This window comes from Procambarus clarkii, chromosome 11 (assembly GCF_040958095.1).
Source record: "Procambarus clarkii isolate CNS0578487 chromosome 11, FALCON_Pclarkii_2.0, whole genome shotgun sequence".
Lineage (NCBI taxonomy): Eukaryota > Metazoa > Arthropoda > Malacostraca > Decapoda > Cambaridae > Procambarus > Procambarus clarkii.
In genome coordinates this window covers 1996583-2009620 of record NC_091160.1, presented here as the reverse complement: position 1 = coordinate 2009620, position 13038 = coordinate 1996583, and the positions used below count along the sequence as shown (strand labels likewise).

At 44.2% G+C, this 13038-nt stretch overlaps 1 protein-coding gene across 1 annotated transcript in view; it reads right to left on the bottom strand.

Annotated features, from left to right (window-relative positions):
- Nucleotides 1–7446: 7446 nt before the first annotated feature.
- Nucleotides 7447–13038, bottom strand: part of LOC123752734 (putative ammonium transporter 1) — a 55507-nt gene continuing 49915 nt past the window's right edge. The window contains exons 2-10 of the mRNA XM_069322844.1: nt 10648–10820; nt 10344–10433; nt 9814–10041; nt 9220–9419; nt 8849–9085; nt 8532–8643; nt 8062–8298; nt 7826–7930; nt 7447–7688 (exon numbers count right to left, since the gene is read on the bottom strand). Of these exons, the coding sequence (XP_069178945.1) occupies nt 7447–7688; nt 7826–7930; nt 8062–8298; nt 8532–8643; nt 8849–9085; nt 9220–9419; nt 9814–10041; nt 10344–10433; nt 10648–10820 (1624 nt within the window). The remainder of the gene's footprint in view (nt 7689–7825; nt 7931–8061; nt 8299–8531; nt 8644–8848; nt 9086–9219; nt 9420–9813; nt 10042–10343; nt 10434–10647; nt 10821–13038) is intronic.

Below are 13038 nucleotides of genomic sequence, written 5' to 3'. Positions count from 1 at the left end.
TGTGCTCGTGGACCACTTGACGCTCTACTCTCGTCTTCAGTCTGTCCACATCTTTCCTCATTCCTACTCAGCACAGTTGCGTTCACCTTCCGACCCTTAATTTCAGCAGTCTGGGCTCTACTCAGGTCCACTCTCTTCACATGATTCTTCTTCGGCTGGGCCATCTTCACTTTCGACCTCACCGAGACTCCATTTTCCTGGGCTGGACCTTCATCAAACAGCCACGCTATGTCTACGTCGATATCTTCCACCGGCTGAATCGACACTGTCTCACCTTCTCCAGTGTCTTCCTCGTCGGCCACCTCTGCCTTCGTCACTACCGAGACAGGGTACTCAATGGCTTGGCGGTCTCCTGACTCATCCCCTCGGATGTCAGTCAGGTTCACACTCTCAGGTGTCCCACCCGTGCCATGGCCTTCTGGGCACTCCTCTGGCACAGTCTCCGCTATGACTCTTGGCAACACCTTTGTCCCGCACAAGTCATTCCCCAGGATCACTTGGACTCCTGGAACAGGTATGTCAGGGCACACTCCCAACATCACCTCTGCCGACACATATTCCGACCTTAGCTGGACAGAGCATACAGGCATGTCACTCTCAGACAATAACCCATATACTTTCATCTTACTCCTGCCAGCTAACCGTCGATCATTCCCAATCAGGCTTCTCGCAATCAAGCTCTGATTAGCTCCGGTATCTCTTAAAATACCAACTTCTACTTCAGGTTGGCCTCCTATACTGATCCAACCTTTACTCATGAACGGCCTATACCTCTCGTTCACTAAGTTCGCTCTCTGTGGTTTGTCTTGGAACACATTAGTATATTTACTTTGGGGATCACACATGGCCAGGGTCACAACTCTCTTGCCCTGTCTACAATCTCGCATCACGTGACCCAATCTGTTGCACTTGTAGCATCTCATTTGGGAGAAATCTCTCCTATACGCCCCCGAGTGGCTCTGACTCTGCCCACTCGTATTGGAGTTCCTCGGGCCAGATGTACTACTCATACTCTGTGGATCTTCATTGGACTCTTGTCTCCTCTGCACATTTTTATTTTCCTGCTTACCTCCAGCAGGCGGACTCGGCAACTTTCCTTCCTGGGGCTTAAAACTAGCTGGTCTGCTTGTCTGCCCCCCAAAACTTCTTCCTCCCCAGACTCCACTGGGTCTGCTATTGCTGCGTCTCGCCTCGCTTCTCCCTCTGTTCTCCCTTAAGCTCTTGTACGCTTCAGTAATCATATCCGCCCTATCTGCGGCATCTTTCACCTCCTTTATCCCTGCTTCTTGGATCTTGAACTTTGTTTCGGGATGCATCATCTCCAAGAACTTCTCCATGACCATCAGTTACTTCAGGTCAGCGTAAGATCTAACTCCAGCAGCCTCAATCCACTTCTGGAATCGTCTTTCCAGATCCCTTGCTGTCTCAGCAAACGTACATGCTCCAACTTTGATCATCTCTCTGAAGCGCTTCCTATAAGCCTCTGGGGTTAACTGAAACGAGCGCAATATGCTGCTCTTTACTGTGGCATAATCCTGGCACTCTTCCAGTGACAATTGGGTGTATGCCTCCCTGGCTGCACCGGTCAATCTTAACTGGACCAGCTGGGCCCATTCCTCCTGTGGCCACTCCTTGATGCTGGCTACTTTTTCAAAGTGCTCGAAAAAGCTCTCTGCCTCTTCGGGAACAAACAAGGGAATGTCCTTCTCCCTAACCCTAACATCTGGTGGGTGTGATACCTGGGTGGTGCTCTCTGGCAACCCATGTTCAATCCTTTGCTCAGCCAAGGTTCTATTCGCTTCTATCTGCATTTGTTTTGTTCTCTCTTTTTCTTTTTCGACTTGGGCTTTTTCTTTCTCCTGTTCCAACTCCAGTTCCCTTACTCTGGTTTTCTCTTTTTCTTTCTCCACCTCTAGTCTTGCTTTCTCTTTTTCTATTTCCAGTCTGGTTTTTTCTTTTTCCTTCTCTGCTTCATTTTTCATCTGGAGTTCTAATTTCATCTTTTCCAGCTGGAACTGTCTCTCCTTGTCCTCTCGTTGTTGCTGCATCTGGAGCTCTAACTGGAATCTCTCCAAGCTCCTATTCCGGCTACTCCTGCTACTGCGGCTACTCTTGTTGCTCCTACTCGATCCCTGGGATCTCACGTCATCCTGCCCATCATCCTCCTTTCCACTTTCAGCTCCTTTTTGGGCTCCTTGTTCTGCCGCTTCACTTCTGGCTCTCAACTGCCTCAGGATCTCATCCTTCATCCCCGCTACTTTAGATGCTTTCAACCTAATGCCACATTTTTCTGCTATTTGTTTCAATTGATCCCTCGTGCAACCTTCTAAATCCTCAGGCTTGCCTGACTCCACAAACGCTTGCACCTTATCCATCTTTGTCCTGTGAGTCTTCCCAAGAGAGAGAATATACACCTGTGGTCACACAGTTTATCTATTTCAGCAAGGGTGTACAAATCCACTCTAGGACAGGGTGTGGGTGTGTCAGTTCACTCTCCCGGACACAGGCCCCCATTTTTTTATTATAGACTGTGGGTTGGTTGGTGTTGTCGTCGTTGATCCTTCTCTATGGACAACCCAACCCACAATTCGGCAGAGTGCTTATACTAGGTGATCACCCTTGGCGCTTCTGGCTCTTGGAGAGGGGTTCAACGTCACACGTTTAGGGGATGCGGCTCCAACACTTAGCCTCGTTGTCACGTGCACACACCCACTCGAGCCGCTGTGACTCCCCACTCTCTCCTTATGAGATATGATCTCCTCAATCCCCTATGACTTACTAGTATTACCTCCTACCCTGTCCACGGCAGTAGTTCTTGGTTCTTTCTCTCTCTCTCTCCTTCTTTACTACCTCCTGGGAAGCCTCACTAGGACAAGGGCAAACACCAGCAAATTGTGACACATTTACTGGACAAAGCACATACACGATACATACACACATATAATAATAATGAATCCTATACTCTATAATATCACAATCAGGTTGCACTCCAACACCATCAGAACTCTATTATCAGCTTATCAAGTGGTATCCTATCTCCTGGTTCACCACCTGATACTATTAACCTCCTCAAGTTGATCAAGCCTACATACACTGTTGCACTATCAGCAAGATAATATATATATAGAAAATCAGCATTTGAATGCAATAACATATATCAGTATAAATGTTCATTGATACACAACAATGATTAATCGATCAATATCAGTCCTAGAACGCATACATCTGTAGGTAATCAAGCCTACGACTGTAACTCTAAACTTCAGTATAAAACACTCCTTGACATAAGAATGCAAACAGTCACGCACCTCTCACTGCGTCTTGCACGCTAATGACAACCAAACACTATCAACTCCCTACTAGTAATCCACCAGAACTTCCCCTTCCACCTCTGGAAGTTCACTACCCTAATATCCTTAGGTTCTTCCGGGCTTCACTACCAGGATCCTCTGCAGCTCCTCCAGGCTGCTATCATGAAGATTCCTTGAGCAACTATGGTGCTCTACTACTTCTGCTAGGTTCCTCCACAGCTCTCTTGGCTGCTACACCACCTCTACAGAAGCACGTGACACTCCTCTTCACTGCTTCTCCTCACAGCTCGAGGTCCTCTCCTTCACTACCTTGGAGTCTCATCAATTACTTCATCTAGGCTGGCTTCGAAGTTCTCAGCAACTTCTTCCCCAAAAGACAAACCTGCAACCCATCGAAACTCCAATAAAATGTTCCCCTTTAACACATAAACAAAAATAACCACACAATATGCTTGCCTCAAACCTCTATCTGTTCTCTACATACAGTGAGAGTGGACTCCCCCGTTTTGGGCGGGTCCATACTCCACCTCGCCTGGCGGCGGTCCTCACTCGCTGGGAGGGTCTTCCTCCGTCAAGAGCCAGGCTCCCTCAGTCGTCCGCCAGCGCTCAGAGGGGGCGGACGTCGCTCCGTGCTCCTCCCTCTTCACTCTCCTATTTCAGGCTTTCTGCCTTATTAAAACATGTCTAACTTATAAATAAACATTGCTACTGTCGCTGGGCACACGACCAACTACAAGTGATCACTATGAACTGGCGTATATCGTGCTTACCACAGATTAACTGATCGAGGGCGCTTTTCCTCTGACGGCGTCTGGTCAGGGCGCTCCACACAGCCCACGAAAATGCCTCTGAGTAGCTTATTAAACTCTGCTCGTCGACCAGGACTTGATACCACAACGTTCCCAGCTCGGTTCCACAGCCGGCACGTCTACACACTTCTCTTCTCTTCGAGATATATCACTAGGGGTTCCCTTCTGGCGGGAGCTCAAATGGAGCGCGGCTTCCCCCTGCGATGTCTGGCACTCAAGTGAGGTCAAGGTCCTCCGGAAGCGAGCCTCACGCCTCCAGCAAAATGTCCACATCTCCTCGCCAGTCATTTATCTATTTTCTTCTGCATTGCCCATAATCTCAAACTGTTATACATATCCAAGCAACTATTTTACATATGCGTTATCACCTCAATATTTGCTAGACCTTCTAATCAGGTCAGGCTTGATGAATAACTCTCAAGGAGGGAGACTCGTTTCTCCTGTAGGCTGAGATCATAACATTAGTCTACTATGCAAACCCTGGTTTGTCTAATAAGCAGAGGTTTTCCTAAAGATCTTATGAAATAATATAGCTTTCCATTATATTTTATATGATTAAACGTATTTTTAATTTGAAACTAACATAGATATACGACCAAAATTACCTAACCTATCATAACCTAAATTAACATAACTAAGAAATATTTCATGTTCTTTATTAATATGATATAGTAATATTATATTAAGAATATAATATATTATATTAAGAACTATATTATCTTAATATAATATAGTAATATTATATTAAGAACATAAGAAATGTTCTTATTAGGTTAACCAAACATAAGTCAGTAATTCGTGTACTAAATATTATATAATATTATTTGGAATAAACCAATTTGGAAAGAAATATTTGAAAATAACGAAAATCATTCTGCATTTTAGGCGAAGTTGTGCGGTGCGACATATATATATATATTTTCCAAAGAAGGGTGGAGAGAAGAAGTTCTATAGACTCAGACAGCCACCTTTCCCCGATATATTTGGAAAGGGTCATTGATGCCGACTCCTTTTTAATGGGAGTAGAGGAGATAGACCTCGAAGTTCCCACTCTGGGCACATAGCCAAAATTACTTACCCTTCAACGCTGGATGAGACTAGGTCCAAGCGTCTGGCCCCCCCACCCTTGAGCAGAAAAAAAACATTCTCTCTTAAATACATATATTTATTTAATTCAACATAATTGATTTGACTCAAAATGTGATATATCTCTTGTGCGACACCACAGGGTTGTTCAACAACGTGGCTACGTATCTTAACAGCAGGCGATTTTCAATGGACAAATGGAGGCCATCCAGTACGAGCCCGAGTGTCTGGTGGTGGTGGGCCTCAGGAAGCACACGGGCGCCCCACAGCCCATGGTACAGGTCCCTCAACGTCGCCCTCCTCAATGTTATATGGATGATTGTCTCTGGTGGATGATGATTCTAGTGGATGATGTGTCTGGCGAGTGATGATTTTGGTGGGTGATGTGTCTGGTGGATGATGTGTCTGGTTGGTGATGAGTCTGGTGGATGATGTGTCTGGTGAGTAATGATTCTGGAGGGTGATGAGTCTGGTGGATGATGTGTCTGGTAGGTGATGATTCTGGTGGATGATGTGTCTGGTGAGTAATGATTCTGGAAGGTGATGATACTGGTGGATCATGTGTCTGGTGGGTGATGATTCTGGTGGATGATGTGTCTGATGGGTGATGATTCTGGTGGATAAAGTGTCTGGTGGGTGATGATACTGGTGGGTGATGATTCTGGTGGATCATGTGTCTGATGGGTGATGATTCTGGTGGATAATGTGTCTGGTGGGTGATGATTCTGGTGGATGATGTGTCTGATGGGTGATGATTCTGGTGGATGATGTGTCTGGTGGATCATGTGTCTGGAGGGTGATGATTCTGGTGAATGATGTGTCTGACGGGTGATGATTTTGGTGGATAATGTGTCTGGTGGGTGATGATACTGGTGGATCATGTGTCTGGTGGGTGATGATTCTGGTGGATCATGTGTCTGGTGGATGATGTGTCTGATGGGTGATGATTCTGGTGGATGATGTGTCTGGTGGGTGATGTGTCTGGTGGGTGATGATACTGGTGGATCATGTGTCTGGTGGGTGATGAATCTGGTGGATCATGTGTCTGGTGGATGATGTGTCTGATGGGTGATGATTCTGGTGGATGATGTGTCTGGTGGGTGATGTGTCTGGTGGGTGATGATACTGGTGGATCATGTGTGATTCTGGTGGGTGATGATTCTGGTGGATGATGTGTCTGGTGGGTGATGATTCTGGTGGATAATGTGTCTGGTGAATGATGACTCTGGTGGATGATGTGTCTGGTGGGAGATGATTCTGGTGGATGATGTGTCTGATGGGTGATGATTCTGGTGGATGATGTGTCTGGTGGGTGATGTGTCTGGTGGGTGAAGATACTGGTGGATCATGTGTCAGGTGGGTGATGATTCTGGTGGGTAATGATTCTGGTGGATGATGTGTCTGATGGGTGATGATTCTGGTGGATGATGTGTCTGGTGGATGATGTCTGGCAGGTGATGTGTCTGGTGGGTGATGTCTCCGTTGGGGAAATGTCTTCACTTCATAATTCCTTTTTGTTTTCCTTACTCCTTTCAAACATGTTAAAATCATTTCTTATGTCATCTTACATCCAGTTAGGTAGTAATCCACCGCAAGTCTATAATCTTATGGACCATCAAATCATCAAGACCAGACAACAGGAAGTAATTATCCGAGAATAGGAAACTTATTGATAGTTAAACACTTGAATACAACCCATTAAGAACAATGCAAATGTAAAAAAATGCACAATTAAAGTGCATTCGCGATGGCAGTTCTTGGAAGACTGTCGGGCGAAGGTATGTGGCTAGGCACATACTTCAAGTCCCTCCATACTTCATACTTCATTCCAGTCCCTACTTTAAGTCGCAAAATATGCTCGCCATCTTTCTCTGTCAACATCCTTCACCTTAAAGTAATTCTTGTTAAACCTTTAGTTTATCAGGTTTCTTACTAAGTTCACCGAATAAAAAAATATATATACAAAAATATATATAATATATTTCATGTAATTAGTGCAGAAAAATAATATAAATTAATTAAGTCAATTTACCGAATCAATACAAGCAAGCTTTAATGTCGAAGAACCAACAGAGAATCTCAGAGTTTTGAGGTTTCATAAGTAATGACAAACACACATACTCTCAAAAGTAATGACAAACATACACCCACTTTCATAAGTAATGACAACATACACATACTTTCATAAGTAATGACAACATACAAATACTTTCATAAGTAATCACAAATAAAAGATAATCTTAAAGCTTTGTGGTTTCGTCAAAAGCCTCATTGGGTAACAATGAGGCTTCAGAGACTTCAGAGACACTATTGTTGGAGTTCAAGTGGTTAGCTTCGTGGTTGTTGAGGGACACGACGGGCGAGAGGTGGGATGGGACTGGTCCTGCACGACTCCAGTATACAAGGTGTCCAGGGACTGGAGCTGGGTCCTGGGAATTAGTCAAACCAAATTCTTCTGCGGCAGACATGTTGGGTGGAAGATCTGGAAAATAATGGATTAGATGAATAGTGGAAAATGTTGATAACAAAACTGTATGAATTTCTATGATGCATTTCATTAATATCAAATAAATAAACATCACACACAAAACTTTAAAAGCAACTTAGTTGACAACTTACTTGAATTCCTCTTGGTCTCCTGAGTGTTTACGGATCCATCGTACTGGCTCTCCAGCCAAGCGTCAGCTGGGTAGGCTGGCTCCCCGTGCTTCAAGATGTCCATTCCTGGCGTATAGATATTGTTAGAGATATAGAACATATACAATGTATAATGAATGCGTTCATAACACTAAAAATATAACAATTATCAATTATATAATACAAAAGTGAAAACTTTATGTATTATCTTCACTTGCCTGCAATTTCCATTTCTGGAGGCACCCTCAAGAGGCCGAGCAGCCTGAGGGAACCAAACATAACTAAACAGAGACCACCAGACCAGGCCACTATGGCCAGCGCCCCCACTATGTTCCAGGCGAGGACCTCCGCGCTGCCCCCGTACACAATGCCACCATCCTGGAAAAGGGCCACAGCAACCAGCCCCCACAACCCACCTCCCATGTGTACAGCCACAGCATCAAGTGGGTCGTCAACTGTGGAAGAAATATTTATTAACTTTACATCCACAACCTCAACAGTCCCAATATGCACGTACGCTTCCCAATAATATAAAATTTTATAAACATTATTATTTAAGTATATGCCATCTACAGAACATAACGTTAAAGTTAAAATATTTCAAACTCAAGTTAGATAAAACTGGCTACTTGTTGCCTTCTTGAGACAAAGTTAAGAAAACTGAGCGGTGAGAGAAGCAGTGACGTACCCTTCAACTTGGGCAGAAGGGTGTGGATGGCGAGGAACACTGATCCACCCACTGTACCAATGACACTGGCACTCCACGGCCGCACAACGTTGCACCCGGCACTGATTGACACCTGTCATGGAAACATGTCCTTAAGCATTGGGTAAACAAACTCAGACATATTGCAAGTAACACCATTTTGATAAGAAATTTGTTATGTTATCATAATACTAAGTTAAGTTTAAATCAAACGTCTGTCAATGAAAATTTACAGCGAGCAGAGTCCATCATACTAGCACTAATGGACTCCCGGCCACACAGCGCAGAGCGGTACATACCATGCCAGCGAGAGAACCATTAAGAGCCATTAGGAAGGACCAGGTGGACTCCCTCCCACACAGCACAGAACGGTACACCAAGAGCACAGCGATGCCTCCTGAAGACGCCGAGATCACAGTGTTAAAGACAGCCTTGGCAATGGCTACAGCATCACCCTCGTGGCTGATGGACGCTTGGGACCCTCCGTTGAAGGCCAGGAACCCGAAGAGCAGGATGAAGCCTCCCAAAGCTGCCAGCTGGAAGTTCAAACACAACTTTACACCTCCACCTTGACGTGTAATATTTGTATTAAACATGATAATCCACAAATATTTATATCTTGCTTCATGACTTCAGATAATAATATATTACCACTGTTCTATGAACATACCGGCACAGAGTGTCCACGTATCTCCTTGCCCTTGGGTCCGAAGCGACCAATTCTGGGCCCAAGAATTACAGCCCCAACAAGAGCTGCCACGCCCCCTGTGAGGTGGACGACGCCAGAGCCACCGAAGTCCTGGTAGTGTTGAGTCTTGAGCCAGCCAACGTCTGACCAGGTCCAATGTGACACCACCGGGTACACCACAGCTGTACAAACACAAATATTATCATAACTGAGCTGTTACAACACACAAACATGATTAAAACACGGCACACTACAGCTGTACCAACACTGCTGTATTTTATAATGTATCTATTAATTCCGTGGGAAATCGTGGGAAATGTATTATTGTTTGCATTGCCTAATAAATTTATTGGGAAAGACATAAAGTTTAATTATAATGATCAGTGTTAGGCTATTATTGTCTAACAAATTGTCTTTCTCTCAAAATTGCCCTGTTAAGGTTCCTCTCAAATATTATCTAAATTATATAAATAAAGCCAGTGAGTAAAGTTATTTATTCATTGACCACAAAATATTGTAAAGTATCCTGCTAAATTTGAAACATACTTTACAGAGAGAAAGAGGCTTCACACCCACCTGACAGCACGGTCGTGTAGATGAGATAAGCATTGAAGGCACACCGCTCAGCCATCGACCCCGAGATGATGGTGGAGGCTGTGGTGGCGATGACGAACTGGAAGAACCAGAAGGCCAGGTGCTCGTCCGACAGCCCGTACGAAGCCCAGTACTCTGTACCAGAGAAGCTGTTCCCGCCTCCAAACGCCAGCGGGAACCCCACCAGCCAGTACGCTATGCCACCAATGACTGGGGAGAGTAACAGGGCAGATGGTTAGTACAGGGTGGGGACGATTGTGGAATTCATATCATTATTACTACGTGAGGCTTGGTGGGAGGAAGTCGGTTAATTAAATACAGAGAACAATTTAGTATATAACACCAGCAGATGGAAAAGCAAAAGCAGGAAATTACAGGAATACAAGAGTCGGCAAAGTTATATACATTGAGAGCTTACTTTAGCTATGAGATAGGAATAAAAAAATCATGTGCTGGTCCACCAGACATAAGCCAGATACGATAACAAATAACGAAGGTGTTTGATAACTTACAGACATCGAGCATGTTCTTGAGAAGGATGTTGGTGGTGTTCTTGGACCTTACGGAGCCTGCCTCAAGGAATGCGAACCCGGTCTGCAAGACTGAAATATAAACAAATGTTAGTCAAAAGTACAAATTGCATTCCAAATACATTATTCTAAGCATAATAAAACAAAATCTAACACAGATTATTGGACGTCTATATACAACTATATAAAATACAACTATTTTATTAATATACAAAATGTGAAATAGGTGCCATATATATGTTTAAATACTTGAAAAAAGAGAGAAAACACAGATTTTGGTACTTACTGAATATGAGGATGCCGAACACAATGAGGAAGAGGGTGTCCAGGTCCTTCTGCAGAATGTCCAGTTCCCGGGACATTGGCGTCGGGTTCTCGCCAGACATTAGTAAACTTACATTGTGTCCGGCATCCATATTTGTTGCTGCCAGCGAGACTTCCAGATCTCTCAAATTGTAGCTTAAAAATTATTAGCAAAATAAATTTCCAGACAAAATTAACACGTCGTAAATTCCTGTGGATGTAATGTGGAGCAAGCCAAGCAGCTCCGAGGGTCTCGCCTTCCTGCTGCCAGGGCCTGCAACCTAATATCTAATTTCAGCTGATGATGATGATGAAGATTAAGCCACCCAAAAGGTGGCACGGGCATGAATAGCCCGTAAGTGGTGGCCATTTTAAGCCATTACCAGTATCAAGAGCTGATACTGGAGATCTGTGGAGGTGCGAATGCACCCTGCATGATGGGAGATGTCTCCCTTGACATCCCTTTCTTGTGTTAAGATGAAGATGAAGCCACCCAATAGGTGGCACGGGCATGAATTGGTAAGTGGTGGCCCTTTTGAGTCATCACCAGTATCAATAGATGATACTGGAGATCTGTGGAGGTGCGATTGCACCCAGCGTGACGGGAGATGTCTCCCGTGTTTTAAACAGATGAAGAAGATGAAGATGAAGCCACCCAAAAGGTGGCACGGGCATGAATAGCTCGTAAGTGGTGGCCCTTTCGAGCCATTACCAGTATCAAGAGCTGATACTGGAGATCTGTGGAGGTGCAAGTGCACTCTGCGTGACGGGAAATGTCTCCCATGAATGTGTCCAAGATGACGATTAAACCATCCAAAAGGTGGCACGGGCATGAATAGCCCGTAAGTGGTGGCCTTTTTGAGCCATTACCAGTATCAAGAGCTGATACTGGAGATCTGTGGAGGTGCAACTGCACCCTGCGTGACGGGAGATGTCTCCCGGTGACACACACCCAGATTGATTGATGATTGATGAAGATTAAGCCACCCAAGAGGTGGCACGGGCATGAATAGCCCGTAAGTGGTGGCCCTTTCGAGCCATTACCAGTATCAAAAGATGATACTGGAGATCTGTGGAGGCGCAACTGCACCCTGCGTGACGGGAGATGTCTCCCGGACCAAGTGTAATTTCAGCTGATGATAAGAACATAAGAACATAAGAACAAAGGTAACTGCAGAAGGCCTATTGGCCCATACGAGGCAGCTCCTATTCTATAACCACCCAATCCCACTCATATACTTGTCCAACCCGTGCTTGAAACAATCGAGGGACCCCACCTCCACAATGTTACGCGGCAATTGGTTCCACAAATCAACAACCCTGTTACTGAACCAGTATTTACCCAAGACTTTCCTAAATCTAAACTTATCCAATTTATACCCATTGTTTCGTGTTCTGTCCTGTGTTGATACTTTTAATACCCTATTAATATCCCCCCGGTTATGTCCATTCATCCACTTGTAAACCTCTATCATGTCACCCCTAACTCTTCGCCTTTCCAGTGAATGCAACTTAAGCTTTGTTAATCTTTCTTCATATGAAAGATTTCTAATTTGGGGAATTAACTTAGTCATCCTACGCTGGACACGTTCAAGTGAATTTATATCCATTCTATAATATGGCGACCAAAACTGAACTGCATAATCTAAATGGGGCCTAACTAGAGCAAGATATAGCTTGAGAACCACACCAGGTGTCTTGTTACTAACGCTGCGATTAATAAATCCAAGTGTCCGATTTGCCTTATTACGAACATTTATGCATTGATCCTTTTGTTTTAAATTCTTACTAATCATAACTCCCAGATCCCTTTCGCAATCCGACTTCGCAATCACAACACCATCTAGCTCGTATCTTGTAACTCTATCATCATTACCTAACCTCAGAACTTTACATTTATCAGCATTAAACTGCATCTGCCAATCCTTTGACCATTTCAAAACCCTATCTAGATCAACTTGAAGTGATAGTGAGTCCTCCTCCGAATTAATTACCCTACCGATTTTCGTATCATCGGCAAATTTGCAAATGTTGCTACTCAAACCTGAATCTAAATCATTTATATATATTATAAACAACAGAGGTCCCAGGACAGAGCCTTGAGGCACTCCACTTACAACATTTTCCCACTCTGACTTGATTCCATTTATACTAACTCTCTGTTTCCTTTGGTATAGCCATGCCCTAATCCAGCTTAATATAGCACCCCCAATACCATGAGACTCTATTTTTTTAATCAGTCTTTCATGTGGCACTGTATCAAAAGCTTTGCTAAAGTCAAGGTATACAACATCGCAATCCTTACCACTATCAACTGCCTCAACAATGCTAGAATAAAAAGATAACAAATTTGTTAAACATGAACGGCCATTTA